We start from the raw sequence: 17,048 nt of genomic DNA, 5'->3' as shown, positions 1-17,048 counted from the left end.
GGTGGATGGGGACTAAGAATCACTACCTGATTGTGTGGTCCCTGCACTAAAAGATGCTCTTTTATCACTACATAGGACCTAGGGGTGCTATGTCTTACCCTTTAATTAATTATGGTTACACTCTTAAACTATTTAGCATACATTTCCAGAAAAAGGTTCTAGGTTTGGAATGCATTTTGAAGCAAAAAAAAAAAAAATTCAAGATACATTTTGGGAGAGGGATAGGTATGCCGCCGATATCAAGTATGCTAGCGGATACCACCAATAGGAACACATGATGGAGTATCATTTAGGAAGGATATGAAGGTCATTTCAAAAAAATGGAAGAGAGAGATAGACACAATGGGTGCTAGCATACTTGATATTGGCGGCATACCCAACCTTTTCCCATACATTTTATATCAAAAATCTCGAATATATACCACATAGCCCTAAAATTCTTGGCACTATTCTAGATTCTTTTTTTTTTTTGGGGGGGTGGGTTTGGGTGGGGTTGGGGGGAGAGTGGGGGGGAGAGGTGGGGGACTAAGAATCACTATCTGGTTGTGTGGTCCCTACACTACAAGATGATCTTTTACCAACATAGGACCTAGGGACGCATGACCAGCTAGAGATCTTTTCTTCCTCTTTTGTACGATATATGGCACTTGCTTTTATTGGTAAATTATCTTGTCACAGATTAAGAGGGAAGGCGGCCTTGGGTTTCTGAACTTGGACGTGACCCAAACCTTGTATGTATAATGGCAGAACAAACCTCCCCCCAACCCCCACACCCCCCAAAGAAATATGGCCTTCACCAAGGATGAAAGAAATTATCTTCTATCTCGTACCTATACCAAGACATAATGAGTGCTAAAAGACTCTGTTGTCCCATGTAGAAGATGTTTCTGCACACCTTTCAAACAGCCGCTCCCTAGGCATGTATCTACACAAAAAAATAGTGTTCTCTTACCCATTAACTAATTATGGTGGTAAATTTGTAGCCCTCCTAACAGCCGCTCCCAGGCATGTACCTACACAAAAAAAATAGGATTCTCTTACCCATTAACTAATTATGGTGATAAATCTGTAGCTGAAGCGTTCACCTCTTTTCATCAAAAAAAAAGAAAAAAAGCTCGTTCACCGCCGGGTGAAGGTTCGACCAATCCACATTTTCCGCATCTATCCAGAAAAACCAGGAACAAAATCCTCTGTTTTTCCCATCCATGTTTTTCCTTGTTTTGCTACATGCAGAACGCGACACGTGGACAATAAGGAGACCAATGGTCAAGATTGGGTGAGGATTATTACATCCGGTGCGTTGGTCTTAAAGTTGTTCACGTGTCGCGTTCTACAGGTAGCAAAACAAGGAAAAACAGGGATGAGAAAAACAGAGGATTATTTTCCGAAAAACCACATCATGCTCCCCAGTGGCAGAATTACATGGGCCATGAAAGTAATATTTTTCCCTCAATAGCCACCATATTGCTTCTTGAAGCTTATTTGAACTGGTTGGGCAAAACAAATTGCGGACCAGTTTTAATCTCACTCAGAATTAATCACGATGAGGAGCGGCAACAAGATAATGTTTTTCAGATCACCTTAAACCACAAAAATTCAACCTAAAATACCAGGACAAACAGAAAGGCCAATTACTCAGATCCACACAAGGGAATTTTAAGTGGGTGGAAGGGATTGTTTAGCAGAAAGAAAATATCTAACTGCATTTTGATAATTTGATATCTCGATACTTATTACTAAGGCTGCGTTTGATAATATTTCAACAAAACATTTCTAGAGTTTTCTATGGAAACGAAAAAGCAGCATAAAGCATTTGATGTGTTTATGATGTGTTTCAAAAAAAAAAAAAATCCATCATTTCCAATTTCATTAAAAAAAACACTTTAACATAGAAATTGAAATTTTCGTTTTTGACACAAAATGTAAGAAACATTACCAAACGCAGCCTATGTACACGGTGAGCCGTAGTGCTAAATCAACTGTATCAGAATCAGCCATGAGACGCAAAACATTCCAGCCAAACCCGATATGGTGTATTAGTATCAGCCGAGACCGATACAGTATGATACCGTTACCTAAGTCCATATCAGATGCGCTCCCAATCAGAGATGTCAGTGATGATGGGTTGGTGCGTTTAGAGGTGATCCAGCCTTCTTATATCTCTAAAAATTGAAAACAAAAATGCTAGAACTCATTAACATTAATCAGATTTAAATATGAAAATTTGACGAGTTGAAACAGAGACCAATATATATAACCACAAATTCCCAGTAAGAGACATCTTAACACAACCTTGGACACCCAAAAAAATTAAGGGAAGAGGGGAAGTGTCTGAAGCAAAATCACATATTTGAATCTAGAGTACAACCAAACCACTGTGAGCATCTAGTACTCCCATTTCTTAAGCTCCATGCCATCAGGAGGACTGCCTTCCACCTTCTTTGCACCCACTTCTTTCCAGTTTGTGGACAAAACTGTTCCATGTGACTCCACCTGTAATCAATCAGCAAGAGGGGAAAAAAGATGTTCTTATGAAACTTCAGAGTTTGCCAGAACATTCAGAACACTATTACTACAATTTAAGACTTGGGTAGGACAGAAGATGGAGTAAGTTTTCCAAAGCTGATCATGGATGGAATAGACAAAGGCCAGAAGGCAATGTGAGGGAGCCTCTTGGCTTAAAATTCATGATGGACTGTGCAATGTTGGGGAAGATAACAAGGGCAGTATAGTAGGCCACTTCATCTATGATAGAAAAAGATGAAAAATATAGAAGAGGTGTATTATGAGCGAGTCTTACAAAAGATTTCCTCATGGCTCGCCGAGTGTCCTCATCAGCATCTTGGTATATGTCCCGGAACAGTTTATTCAAAGCTGCATCTCCTTCTAGCTTTTCTTCTTTTTCCTGGAAGTCCAAACAACAGCATTTTGAGGATTCAATCAATCAACAATCTCAGTTTAGAGGATGTAAATTAGTCTAATAGAAGTATACTCAAAACGCACATGAAACTACTTCCACATCAAAGACAAAAAGATTATTGACAAACCTCCTTCTTGACTTGGGCTTCAAGCTTATCCCAGTCAACAGCTTTTGATCTTGACGAGGGATATGTAGGTCGTCCAATTTCAGTACCTACAAGTTAAAAATAATAATAATTCCAACAATAAGATGTAAAATACATGGTAATAACCCCAAAAGGGGTTGCTCAGTTGGCAAAGACCAACACCTCAAAATAGCTACCTTGAAGCTATAAGAGTACTGAAACACAAAACATGGATTTACAAGCAGTCACCTGATGGTACATAGATCTTCTGTGTAATCGTATTTTCCCTGGTAAATTCCAAAGACGTCCAGTTGATGGCCTCAGCTTTTGCAAGCCGTATCTCGATTTTGGTTGACAAAACATCATATCTGCATTTCTCAGGTATTATCTGTTCTTTCACCACAACCAAACACCAAAAGATTTTAACAATCAAAACAAACTTTCTGAGTTAAGTGGTTGCAAGGAACTCAATATTCTACCAGAAAAGTAAGAAATTACACCTCTTGGTGAACCTTTCAAAACTAAAGACGGCACATTACAATCAAAGTTTTCAAGGAATTAAGCAATATCACCCCAAGAGTTTTCTAGAGACTGGAAAAATTTATTTAGACTGTTTTCAATAGAACGTGCTACACCACATGGCCCTCTGCATAGAATTAGCAATAGAAGCTACAAAGGATGTGGGAAGATAAAGACAAGAAAAGGCACAAGAAGATGTGCCAATGGAATCAATTTTGTGAAAGTGTTCCATGACCTCTCCTTAGTCGACAGTGTCATGGTAGAGCAGAGAACTAGTGTAAAAAAGAATAACCCAGCAGTGCACAAGGCTCCCGCTACTGCAGGTTCTGGGAGGGGCAAATGTACGCAGCCTTACCACCTACCTCGCAGAAGAGGCTGTTTCCAAGTTTTGAACCTATGACAAACATGTTACAATAGTGCAACTTAACTGTCGCACCACAGGCTCCGCCCATTAGAGCAGAGAGTTAGTGTACAAACACAAAATTCCCATGATGAGGATTACCTTCCCAAACAAGCGAGGTTGAAAATGATATGAATCTTCTCCAGGAACATCAATGGAAACACTTAGCTGCAAGCCAACAATGAACAACATTTTCTTATCCCATCATCTCTCTTAATGAATTCTACTATAAATCAATGAAAATAAATGAAGCAATAAGGACGTATCAGATTGAAGAAGAAACATACAATCTGTTCACCAAAATCAACAGCCACATTTTTGGATGGTATTCCCTTGGCAAAAATAGTCACAACTACTACTTCTGGTTTCTGATAGTATTCATGCCTGTGTAAACAGATAATTAGAGGCACAAAGAGAAGAACTCAAAGAACTAGTATAAATAATTAAGTTAATCATTTAATTGAGAGTAATGTGTCTAATGTATGCTACTAATACATTGTCGGCATAATATGAAAACTCAAGAATAAGAAACCTTGGTGTCTGCATATTCTACAGGCCTTCACTCTTGAAAAATGATTCAACAAGAGGGGTCTCACACTAGACCAAATTGATAGTAACTTTGGAAAATTAAATTGGTCGAGCCACAGCTAATTCCATTCCAACTTGCAAAAGGTCAAATAAATACAGAGTGGTCTCCAGGAATCAGATCCTTTTATATGAACAATAATTTTTTTTTTCCTCTCCTTTGCATAGGAGTATTTAAGAATGGGAGTCATCAAATAACAGGAGACAATATAAAGTTTATAGACCAAGCTCGGTTATTACATATATCAAAAGTACCTGTATTTTGGTTTAGCTGGTGTCACCAGTGTTGGCTGGCTTTTCTGGCTCAGAGAAGAATCTTTTACAGTTCCATCTGATAAATGAGATCCAACACGAGTCACAGCACTTGGTGGAGCACTTTCCATCGATTCCATAGGTATATCACCCATTTCCTCTGATGAAGCATAAGAAAATTCCATCATGAGAGAAAATACATAAATTTCATAAGGATGTAAATATGAACTTTTCCCCTTGACAATTCCCTCTTCCAGTAAAATATGGAAATATTTAAGCAAACATCTAATACTGAGAACTGCTACAATTCCACAATGTTAACCATGTAAAGAATTCAAGCCGACAAAGAAATATAATGTTTTTCACGAAGATGTGAATTTGACCGTATTAGTTGAATTTAATTGATTGAAGATGTGAACTTGACCATATTAGTTGAATTTAATTTATTGAAATTCTTTCTTATAGGCAGCTCAACCACACATATGAATCTGATGCAGACTACATCAACTGAAACCAGTACAACAACTAAAGCAAGCATTGAATAGAATCACAATGGAGATCAATTGTATCCATGCACATGATGAATGGAATCACAATCATGCCAGACCAATTGATTTTGTAAGTCAAAAAAATTGTCAGAAAAACCTAACTTAGAAATACAAGATTACACTTCCAATCATCAACCCGATCATATACAAAATCACAAATGCGAACACAATCTGAACTAGTGAAGATCAAATTCCTGACCAAGTACAAGTCCACAGCAAATTTACAGTTTTATTTTACCTTCTCAATCTGTAACCCTCTTCTATTAGTTGCTAACGAAGAAGACTCCTCTAATTACATGGTAACTTGGTTAAGTAGGTATTTACATGTGAGCCTCTAACAGTTCTCTTAGATGTTAAAACTACAGTGACTGTTGAGCACAAGAAGCATCACACCAACCTCTTGCATTTGATGCATTGACTAAGTTCTAATAGACCCTAATACCACATGAAGAACTTACTCTGAACCCTTTTTCTCATTTTTTATTATTTTATTATTTTTTATCTTTCACTTTAATTTTTTGTTTCTAATTAAACCCAAAAGTCCCACACAACCTACTTTTGTAGCCCCATAACCGTTTCCAAGCAACTATTAACCCAACTTTCACCCTCACTATGGCTACAGTTTTTGCACAGCAATTAACTCTTAAAGAACTCTTCTCAGAAGCATCCAAATGCAGTGATAACCTCTCGTACCATTGATACCTATTCCTACACACATCTACATCAGCAGCAAACACGTGCAATTAAGCATCTAAAATTCTGAAGAAAGCATAAAGTGTTGGTGGGTGGAATGGTGGATGGTGCTCAAAAATACTATACAGGTGGAGAAGCTTAAAACCAAACCTTAATCAACTAAATTACCATTTCAAACTGTAAAGCAAAAGGCCACCAAGATAAGCTAATAAAAATGTTATTGAAACCTGATAGAAAATAGCTGGATAATCAATTATACAATGAACTTATAAAACAAACTTACACACCTGCGATGCGGTCATTGCATTCATTAATCAAACTAATAAACCGTGACTCGGATGGTGCCAAAGATGCACCTGCCTCAAGCGCTGCTTTGGCAGTCTGATATTCTTCAAGCTTCATACATGCAGTACTGTAGACAAAAACACATAATTTAAATAAATAAATAAAGGTAACATGGTAACCACGTGACCTCCACTATCAGCATCATATCAGCCACACCAGATAGAAGATTATGTTACATGCAACGTTAAGTCTGGGACAAGAAACACATAATAAGCATCAGTGAATCACAAGTTGAACGAGGTGTCATAATGAACTAGGGACAGGGACACCTTGAAATCAAGTTACAGCCCAACAAAAACTGAGTCACTATATTGTCAAAGATGACATCTTATAACTACTTATAACCCACTAGATTACACTCACAAATACTTGCACAGTACCTGTTCTGGGTGCTGAGGCTGAAAAACAAAACTAGACTGATATTGGCCAGGCCATGTGAAACCATTAGCCACAACGCAAACTTAAAAATTTGGAAAAAAAAAAAGGGAAGAAGAAGAAGAAATACTCTTTTTTAAATTCCAAGTACCACAATGTTCAACATCTGTGCGGATACGCACACAACTAGGCAAAACAGTCAACCTGCACCAGAATTAATTCCCTCTCGTTGGTTTGGTTAATCAGGCAAAAAAGAAACATAATGCCTCTTAATGCCTAAATAGAAATAAATAATACTCAAAAACCCCAATGCATCAAATACACTCAGATACATTCCCAGGGAGATAACAATGGAAATAAGCAAGTCATACACTATTAAGAAGCAGAAGCATTTATAAAGCTGTACTTGTAAAATTGTACAGATATCACAAGAAGTTGAAAACATTAACAAATAAATAACTCAGAGGTCAGACAGTAAATGTAAACAATCATGTTGGACAGGCCTATTAGCACCCAAACAAAAAAGTTTGACACATCTACTATAAATAAAGCACAAGGGACTCACGCTTTGCGTAGGTATGCCTTGGCCATTGAAGAGTCAAACTCGATCGCTTTGTTTGCATCAGCAACAGCCTCTGCTCAGAAAATGCACACAAATCAACAATCTTTGATCAACTAATCTGAGGCTAGAGCACCCCAATAGAGTCATATTTTACCTACTAAAAGCGATCTAGTATACAATAAACATAACTTCTGAAGGTTTAGATATAGTATGTAAAATGATCAAAGCAAAAACCATAAAAAAAATAAAAAATAAAAAAAAAAGAAGAAGAAAAAAAAAAAGATATATAAATCCTTTTCAGTCACAGATGATCAATATTTCATTTTCCCAGCAAGCCCTTAACATTTAACAGACTTTTGTAAACTTATTTATGAAACTCTTAGACTGCGTTTGGCATGCAGTCTCGGAATAGATTTTGGTGGGTCTGGAACACATTCTGAAGCAAAAAATAGAGAAGAATCCTTGGTTCAGAATGTGTTCTAGACCCAAAATCCATTCCGAAAATGCATACCAAACATAACCATAATTTCACAGGAATGGAACAAAGTAATTTCCAACCGCCTACATCTATCAGGAACCATGTTTCGTTCAACACAATATAAAACGTAGCGGTTCAACAGTACAAAAATTAGACCATACATTGTAAAAGGTAACTAATTTGAGGGACACAGTAAGCCAACAACTATGAATATGAATAAATATAGAAACATAGTCTGGGTCTTAATGAAGACCATACAATTAAACTCATAAACCACCTTCAAACTGATTGCTTGTCTTCCCCATGTTAGGGGCTTGGGTAGAACTCATCCTCAAAAGCTAGCTGCAAAGGAGAGGGTGCCCAAGTACATATAAGTCCCCACATCGGGCTACTCACTTCCAATGTGGGATTATTAATTCCAGCATCCGCGTGGAGCCCCAAAACCCCCACTGCAACACAAGGCAGATTAATTGTCACAAGCTTCTACTGCATCTACGATCCTATGTCAACACTAGCACAATCTCTCAAGCAATATAAACAGCAAATATATATTCCACCAAAAACATGAAAGCGAGTATTGGATAGCAAAAATAGACCCTTTTCTTTTTTCCCAAGTCCAGAATAGAACAATATAAAGCTTTTTACCATAAGAAGGTTTCATATGCGAAGCGTACATCCATCCTACTCTATTAGAACTGGAAGAGATTACAGAACAGAACTTCAATACAACCAATGCACTTAATTGAAAGAACTGTCCACCAAATTCCAACATATCGCGAAACCCACGAATTCTTAACCCAAAAAAAAAAAAAACCCCACGAATTATTTTACCCAAAAACAAAAACCCACGATTTCACGACCAAAAAAAAACGTAGCAGGGAAGGAAAGGGAGAAGTAAATTTACCAGTGTAGCTCTCAAGCTTGATATTGGCCTGGGCACGGTCAGCATAAAGATCTGCATTCTTGGGGTCAATTTCTATGGCCTGCGTGTAAAGATCAACTGCAAGCTCGAAATTGTCATCCACGAAGGCCTCTTTTGCCTTCTTCTCAATATCATGATCCATTAGACTAAGCTTAGACAATAATTAGGTAAAAAACAGTGACCAAAGCTTTCGCTTACGAATTGCAGTTTCAGGAATCAGGTAAAGAGCAGTAAATCATAAAAGGGTAAGGAACACAAGAGCAGAAGAAGACGCAAAGACTCTCCGGCTCTCCGACTCTCCCTTCTGGAGAGTTCTACGGAATCTTCAAGAGATAGTAATGGGGAGGGAGGGCACGCTTTAATCGCGATTAAAATGGTGGATGGAATATCAAAAAGGAAAACAGTCTGGGATAGCCACAATGCCCGCCTGGAATCGGGATTTGGATCGGTTTCTGCCTATCCTATCCTGATCTAAATCGGAATGGAATCGGTTGGATCAGTAAGAAATCGTCCAGAATCGGTCAAAACATGCCCTAACCCTAGTTTTTTGTATAAGAATCGACTAGAGTCGGAAGTGGCCAGGTTGGATTGACCAAAATTGGGATCGGCCCAACCAGATGGATCAGAATCGGGATACGTCCAGGCTGATTTCGATTTGGATTTTTTGGAACCTTGTCTAAAATTGAATTCTTACGCAAGTATTTAGTTCTCGGTATCAGTATTGGTATCGGATACTGATCCAATCCTATGGGAGAGAATCGGTCTGTATTGATCACTTTTGCCCTTTGGTTTTTAAAAAAAGTAAATTTTGTTTACCCCTAAAACAATACGGGTAATCGATTCGGATCAATCAAGGATTAGAGATCGATCTCTGTTGATATTGATACGATGCGACTGATACGATCGATACGATATCAATACTTGAAACCATGCTCCTATGTCAAGTGAAAGGGTGCATGGGGAAAAACGGTAGAGGATTCGCATGTCAGGGAAGAGAGAGAGAGATGCCATCATTTTCCTTATTAAATATTAAGGATAAGGTTTTATATCAGGACAATATAAGAAGGAATCTGCATACTACATTGATGAGGGATGAAAAAATAATATTCTCCTTAAGGGGTTGGCATGAGATCGATATAGTTAGAATAGAGTTAATGTTGATCCCACTATTTATTATATGCAAAGGTTATAAAGGACTCTATACATACAAGGACAATTTAGTAATATCTTCCCCTAAATAGTAATTCTAGTAAATTAAACAAACGACTTGACTTTTTCTTCACCAATGGTGAAGTGATTCAAAGGGTAGTGTAGTAAGGTTGAAGAGAAACTTTGTCCAAGTACAAGTTAATGATATTCTATCAGGATCTATATTGATGAAGGTAAAGAAAAAGTTTCACTCATCCTGGTTGGATGAGATTCGAAGGGTAGTGTACTTCAAGGATGAAGAGAAACTCTCTTTTGGTTAATCTTGGTCTTGAAAGAAGGTTTTCAAATGAGGCACTTCGTACCTGATTCTATCAAAACCTATATAGATGACTGGAAGGATACCCTTCTCTGGTTAGACTCTTTGGCATCCTAAAAGGGTTCTTTTGACTCACTATGGTGACATGGTAAGATATGATGCCAAGTCAGTCATATTGGCCATGGTCTCTTCTATTTTGAGAGATGACACTTGACATCTTGGTCATTCAATATCCCCAGTTCTCGAAGTTTGGGTTGATTTGCAGAGCATCATTTCTAGGATGCCCAGAGGTAGTGGTGACCTTGTCCAGTCGACTTCCTCTCCCTCTGGTAAATTTTTCTCGGCATCTGCTTGGAATTTGGTAAGATCAAAGATGCATGTGGTTCCTTGGGTGAAATTTATATGATTTAAAGGGTGTATCACAAGAAACAACTTTTTTTTTTCGGCTTATGCTCACCTATACCCTTCCTACTTAGCTCTTTCAATCTTCAGCAGAGATCCATCTCCATTCCTAACTGTTGCTTCTGTTGGAATGCCCATGAAGATGTTTATCACCTATTCTTCTCTTGTTAATTCTCTAGAGTGGTTTGGGTTGATATATTGGCCAAGTATTGGCCCTATCATGGTAGACCTATTGGTTCCCTTGGTAGAGAATGGGCATGGGTCTCTTCTCAGTTCCAAGGGAATTCAGTTGATGATACTATTGTGTCGTTTGCTTTCAGTGTAGTGAGATATCATAAATGGTGGGAGCGCAACAAGAAAAGATGGTCCACATCCTCGTGTGCATATCAACGGATTCAAGTTTCCACTTCTTTTACATTTTTAAAAAAGCCCTCACTTTGCTCTCTCCCTATAGGGACATTGCAAAGAATTGTCCCTTCTTGGGTCATTGTGGTGTAGTTCCATTGCCTCAAACCCCATCCATATCCTCTTCAGATTTTATTTAGTTGGGTTTATTTGATTGTAAATCTTACTTTATTGCGTGGTGAGTGGTAGTTCCATTTGCTTTGTTGGCATCTTGGGTGGCCGCGGCATTGGGGTTTTATCCCTTTTGTCCTTTTGTATCACTGTTTTTTTCTCTTCTTTATTTATGTTATAGGAAAAGATTGGGCACTCGGTCTTATGTCTGTCTCATTCCCACACCCTTAGAAAAGACTCCCCTACACCCCTCATCTTGCACTCGCCATTGGTGCATGCCACTAACCCCGCAAGCAAGGGACATACCCATCCTTCACTTGTTTTTCATTTATATTATTTGGAAAGTGGTTCTCTATCCTGAACCGCAGCCTTTGCCACTGCTCCTTGTGTCTATTTCTCTTCTCTCCAAAATAAAGGACAAAGATGAATCTTCACATAGATGCATAGGAATGTTGGTGTAGGTCACACTCACAAACATATATAGTTCTTTTTTCCATATTATTAATTCACACACACACACACACACACACACACACATACACATACAAGAGAACAAAGGAGGATATTCTATTGAAAAGATGCGAAGTAATGATAGAAATGTATGAAATGGTCGAACAAGTTTTGATTCATTTTTTCAACACACATATCCGACATTTTCTTTTACAATGTGATCAAACCTTTGCAACCAAGGAGGAAGTTTCTTGCCACCAGGGAAAGATATATGCATCCACCATGATGTGACCCCATGATTGGACTTCTACCTCCTAGTGTATGTGGTCGAAAATGCTCCCTCAAATCAATTCAACCCTTAGATGTTGTGGTTTCAGAATGCTTTCTAGACCCAAAATATATGTCAAGAATGCATACCAAACACAACTAAAGAGAAACCGTTCATATGAAATTAACACATTTTTTTTTTTTTGTTTAATTTATACAAGTCCATACCAAGGCTTTGTTCCTGTTGTTTTATACAAACATAAATAGCTAGTAGTCATGTAGTGTCAATGATATAAGCAAACTTTTCACAGTTTGGCCTTTGACCTAAACCAAGTTGGCTTAAAATCTTGTTAGGAATTGCATTTGCTTCAGAAGAGGGCTCAAGCGCTCCATAAGTTTCTCACATGGATGGTTGTGGATGCCTTCATATGTGGTCACAACAATGCTTGTGTCCTTGGATAGCCTCTGAACTTGCTTCTTCACATTGCATGTATGGTGTGTACAGCGGTAGTAGCTTCTTCAAAGTTGAGTAAGTAGAAGAAAAAGATAATGGTAAGAAGATAATCATAGACAAAGATAAAACTAAAACAAGAATTATGGCCAACATGTATTGAAAAGTTTTGACGAAACATGATATATATAGCAAACACGTTTAATTGGAACGAAGGCTTAGTTGAGTTGAGTTGAGTTGAGTTGAGTTGTATTGAAAAACATCCATGGATCATATATGCTAGAGAAATCAAGAAATAATAGTCTAATCAAAAGGTTTAACCTTTAAAGATGTACCATAGACATAACATATCCATGTCTTACTGGTTTGTTGCTTCTTAGTTTGGTGGTTTTGGTTTAGTAGATTCGCTTTTTAAGCTCTTCGGTAGATTCTCCAAATTTGTAGATTTATCTTTTACTCTTCCTTTTTCGGTAGGTTAAAGTTTTCTTGCTTCAATGTTCCTCCATCATCGGCTTGAAGCAGTGGTGAGGAATAATATTTTAATTAAAGCAACAAATTCAGAATTTGTAACCTTCTTTTGATTACCTATATTTTTTTATTCTCTAAAGTTCTTTAAGAGTAAAAAAAGGTTTTTCGAAATTATTTGAAAGTAATTTACTATTATGTCATTCTCAAGAGTCGGTCATCATCTTGCATGTTTTTTTTTTTTTTTTTTTTTTAGTACATATGAGAAATAATAGGATATACCCTCGTTAAACAAAAAATATGTTATACTAAAAGGGAAAAAAATCAAAAGTAGACCAACATGATTATAACAAGATTTTTCCTATTTAAAAGTGAATTATTTCAATCAAAGCAAAAGGTAAGATGGTAAAATTGGTAAAAATATCTTGCCTAATTTAGAAGGTGGACAAAAATTATAGGACATCTAAAAAGGGAAAGGAGAACTGTATATCTTTGTGAGTTGGAGGGAGCATGCATGCCTACTTAGTGTATCCACAAAAACCTAGACTAACACTTATGGTTGTTAACAAAAAACTATCTAGGAAGGTATTCTCAACCATCACTTATTTTTGTCACATGGGTTAATGATTTTTTTTTAACCCACCCCACCCCAAAAAAGAAAAAAAATATATGATTAAGTCTTTCATGACCTTTAGATACATGGGAAATCACAAATTTTGTGGTTTTTTTCTCAACCTTATAGCCTATCATGTATGTGATATTCTTCAACCCAAGGGGATAGCGCAGTTGGTGAGCAATGAACTTGATACGAGCCGTAAACTCAGACGTCCTAAGGTCGACTCCCACTAGGCATACCTTGGTCCACTCACACGGGGGTCTTTAGTGCCCTTCACTGCTTTCAGTGAAAGTTAAATGGTTCTCATTCAACCCCATTATGACCATGTCCATGCGGTTGTGGGATCAGTATGGACCCGCGAGACTAGTCAGGCCAAAGGCCTGGATACTCATCATTAGCGAAAAAATGTATGTGGTATTCCTCTATCCTTTCTCAAGTCCTAATTTTTTAAACAATACATTTCAATCATTTCTTAAGGCAATATTTACCACAATATCAGTGATCAAACTGATCAATATTAATAAATTATTGTATTACAACATTGATAATTTGTCCATAAAGTTTATTATCTAATGCCACATGCATGTTGGATAACAATGTTGATGCTAGATGAGTCTAGGCATTGGTTAATACAATCCCATTTATATTAAAAGGAGAGAGCTCGTAGTCCTGTTAGAAGTCATGTGAGTGGCATGGAGGGGTGGTCAGACCATGATCTAGCATGTATTTTAATGGTCCAACTCAATAATATGTATTATATAATGTGATTTTGATTACTTTAATTAGTCCACTCCAAAATCCAACCACAGGGTGGGTTCTCTTATTAATTTTGTAAAGATCATGAATAAGAAACCCTAGCTATTTATTTGATAACACAACCAAAATATCCATTACCCAAAAAAGAAAAAAAAAAATCCAAGAAGATAATATATATCATATGAAAATATGAAATATAGTAAATGGTTGTTCTTTTATTCTTTTATTCTAACTAGGGCTTGGAGAATTGTGTTTCATGACAGGAAATCCAAGCTGCTTCATAGCTCACAGGGACTGTACATATTCCAAATATATATCTTTGATAGAATACATTTATCTAGGATTGTGTTCACTTCATGACAGGAAAAGAAGAAGATAGTATAGCAACAAAGAAGTAGAAATGACATATATGGATCCTCTCTGACATGGGATTCTATTATTCATGGGGCATCAGATCACGAGTCAATAGTGTATTAATTGCTCCGACTCATGATCTAGATTCTATATATGACGAGTGCATGTATGCATGTTTTGAACGTGGAGTATTAATGCTAGGGTTGCGATATCACTAAGCGCGCACCTGGGATAGTTGCTGTTCTTCACAGCTTTCTGTCCATATTTCCTCCACCGGTAACCATCATCTAGTATATCGTCGGCACTCCTGGTCTGAAAGGCGAACCGCGGGCGAATCGCTTTCCTAGTCTTGCTCAACTTTCCCTTATCCTTACATCCTTTATTCTCTTCTTCACCTTGAGAGCCATCAACTGATGATGCAGAGACAGTACTACTCACAGGGACTACTGGAGAAATTTGTTCTCCAAACCCAAAAGGAGTATTGGATAGGAGGCTAAGCCAGTCTATCTCTGGATGAACTATTTGTTGGGGAAGTTGGTGAGGTTGGTGCAGTAGGGAATAAGGAGTTGGGTTCAATGAAGTGGATGGAAGCAAAGGTTCAAAGAGGTATGGAGAGCTATGGGATGGTAATGTTGCTGGGGCTTCTTCTTCCATGGTTGGGAAGTTGAGAAGAGGTTGGACAGACAAGTACCCTCTTTGAGTTCTCTGTGATGTAGAGAAAGAAAGAGAGATCTTGAGAGTGAATGGGTCTTGTATATTTATAGTTTGGAATGGACGACCCAAGTGTTTACTTGGTCCATGGAGCTAAGCCAAAGCCAACTACATCTCACCTACTTCTGTTCAACTGCCCCATTGAAAGGAAACGTATCAAATTACATTTATCGTTATCACCAATGCATGCATGGAAGGCTAGGGGTGTCAACCGGTTGGTTTGGTCGGTTCAGTTTTACTGTGGAAATTTTGAAATCGAAATCAAACCAAAAAATAAAAAATAAAAATCAGTTTCGATTTGACTTTTGTTTCTTGTATCAGGTTGTAATTGAGTTGATTTCGGTTTTGGTCTGGTTTGGGTTCAGCTTGCCATACTCATTTATACAAAATTATGCAAAAACCTGACTTTTTATGACTTTTGGGCTGATTTTGGTTTCTTACATGCTTAGTTTTGGTCTGGATTTTGAACCAGTTTTAATTTGGTTTCAAGTTCATTCGGTTTTCGATGTGGTTGAATCTGATTTTGAGGTCATTACATCCCAAACCGAAACAATTCCAACAAGACTTCGGTTCAGTTTCATCTAGACTATTTCTAGTTTGGTTTGATCGATTTTACCGGTCCAGTCTAGGTTTTGACACCTTAAGGAGGATGTACACAGATAGGCTTTTATGATCATCTCTACACTATGGATCAGAAGAAGCACAGCTCTTGATCATGGTGATGGCAAAGATAGGCCAATGGCATCCTTAGGTTAATGATATAATGGGTATATTATATTATTAGTAGAAACAAAAGGAGATGTCGTATATGGTTGGAGATGTATAATAAATGGTAGTTTTAGGGCTCTTTGTATCATTAAATTATACCAAGTTAGGTTTTTTTCACGTTTCATAAAATGTTTCGTGTTTAATACTGTTTCTGTTTACCAACCTAACTGGCAAATCCATCTTTTGACCATCTGATTATCTCTAAGATAGGGTTATCCCCATGGCCTCCAGGATATGGTTTTCAGGTTTGGAATGGAATCAAGACTTTGTCCTCAGTTGGATCGGATGTGAGTCTGGCCAGATTCAAGCAATGTTGGGGGGAATGCCCCAATAGAACTAGGGGTGTCAATCAAACGGTTCAGTCTGGTTCGGTCAGACTGAATAGGTTTCAGACCAGTACTGTCGAATCGGCAAGCATTTGATTTGTTTTGCGCTGAATTTAACACCCTAATTAGAACCCAATTGGTCTTAAGGCAGCCTCAAACAAATCCAATAGTTAGATCCACCCACATATATCGGTGATGGGTTTTGCATATTACAAAGGATCGAGTTTCCCTCCACTCAAGGTGAATAAAAAATTCATTCACCACGGGCGTGAGATGGGTGGGAGAAGGCATCAGAAGGGTATTTTGAGTAAAATCCTATAGGGATTTGTGAACCCTAAGATGGTGGGTGAACCATCATCCTCTACATGTGTGGGAAAACTTTCTCCCATTACAAATGCCCTTACCAAGTTCACCAACCATGAGAATTTGTGCCTTGAGTGAGTAGCAACTTTTACCAAGAATCTTTCAGCTACACGGTGGCTTAGTTGAGCTCAGGCTTGACACATAAGTACAGTGTTGTGGAGAGTGGACTATGTTCATAGAATCATCCAGTCAAGCTTCTTTAACACCAGCAAGAATATTTAGTTGTCTCTTTGGAGATATCTATAAGATTGGAATATTCAAACTGCCATGGTACTATGGTAGAACTGCTATTGCTCATAGAAAGACTTGTAAAGAATAAATTTCATCCATGGTCCTGATGAAGACCAGTAGTCAAATTGAGGGTTGGATCCTAGAATTGTTACTCCCACTTTCTTTTAAGCTTGCCTGATTTGAG

General features: G+C 37.7%; 2 protein-coding genes across 3 annotated transcripts; both read right to left on the bottom strand.

The window, feature by feature from the left end:
* Positions 1 to 2,182: 2,182 nt before the first annotated feature.
* On the bottom strand, positions 2,183 to 9,093 carry LOC122060387 (protein SGT1 homolog). The gene is made up of 10 exons (XM_042623467.1): positions 8,706 to 9,093; positions 7,327 to 7,396; positions 6,329 to 6,453; positions 4,804 to 4,960; positions 4,251 to 4,347; positions 4,066 to 4,131; positions 3,294 to 3,432; positions 3,048 to 3,133; positions 2,801 to 2,905; positions 2,183 to 2,493 (listed from the first exon to the last, which is right to left on the bottom strand). The coding sequence occupies exons 1-10, from the start codon at positions 8,863 to 8,865 to the stop codon at positions 2,386 to 2,388; spliced, it is 1,113 nt and encodes a 370-aa protein (XP_042479401.1). The 5' UTR covers positions 8,866 to 9,093; the 3' UTR covers positions 2,183 to 2,385.
* A 2,671-nt stretch (positions 9,094 to 11,764) lies between these two features.
* LOC122061471 (probable WRKY transcription factor 43) lies at positions 11,765 to 15,192 on the bottom strand. Of its 2 annotated transcripts, none has more exons than XM_042624738.1 (2): positions 14,692 to 15,192; positions 11,765 to 12,340 (listed from the first exon to the last, which is right to left on the bottom strand). In XM_042624738.1, exons 1-2 carry the CDS (start codon positions 15,117 to 15,119, stop codon positions 12,163 to 12,165), a joined length of 606 nt encoding a protein of 201 aa, XP_042480672.1. In that variant the 5' UTR covers positions 15,120 to 15,192; the 3' UTR covers positions 11,765 to 12,162. The 2 variants fall into 2 exon arrangements, with proteins under 2 accessions (XP_042480672.1, XP_042480673.1); XM_042624739.1 differs by having other exon boundaries at positions 11,765 to 12,337.
* Between the last annotated feature and the right edge of the window lie 1,856 nt (positions 15,193 to 17,048).

Source organism: Macadamia integrifolia, chromosome 14 (assembly GCF_013358625.1).
Source record: "Macadamia integrifolia cultivar HAES 741 chromosome 14, SCU_Mint_v3, whole genome shotgun sequence".
NCBI lineage: Eukaryota > Viridiplantae > Streptophyta > Magnoliopsida > Proteales > Proteaceae > Macadamia > Macadamia integrifolia.
The sequence above is the reverse complement of the archived record's forward strand: the minus strand, read 5'-3'. Positions and strand labels throughout refer to the sequence as shown.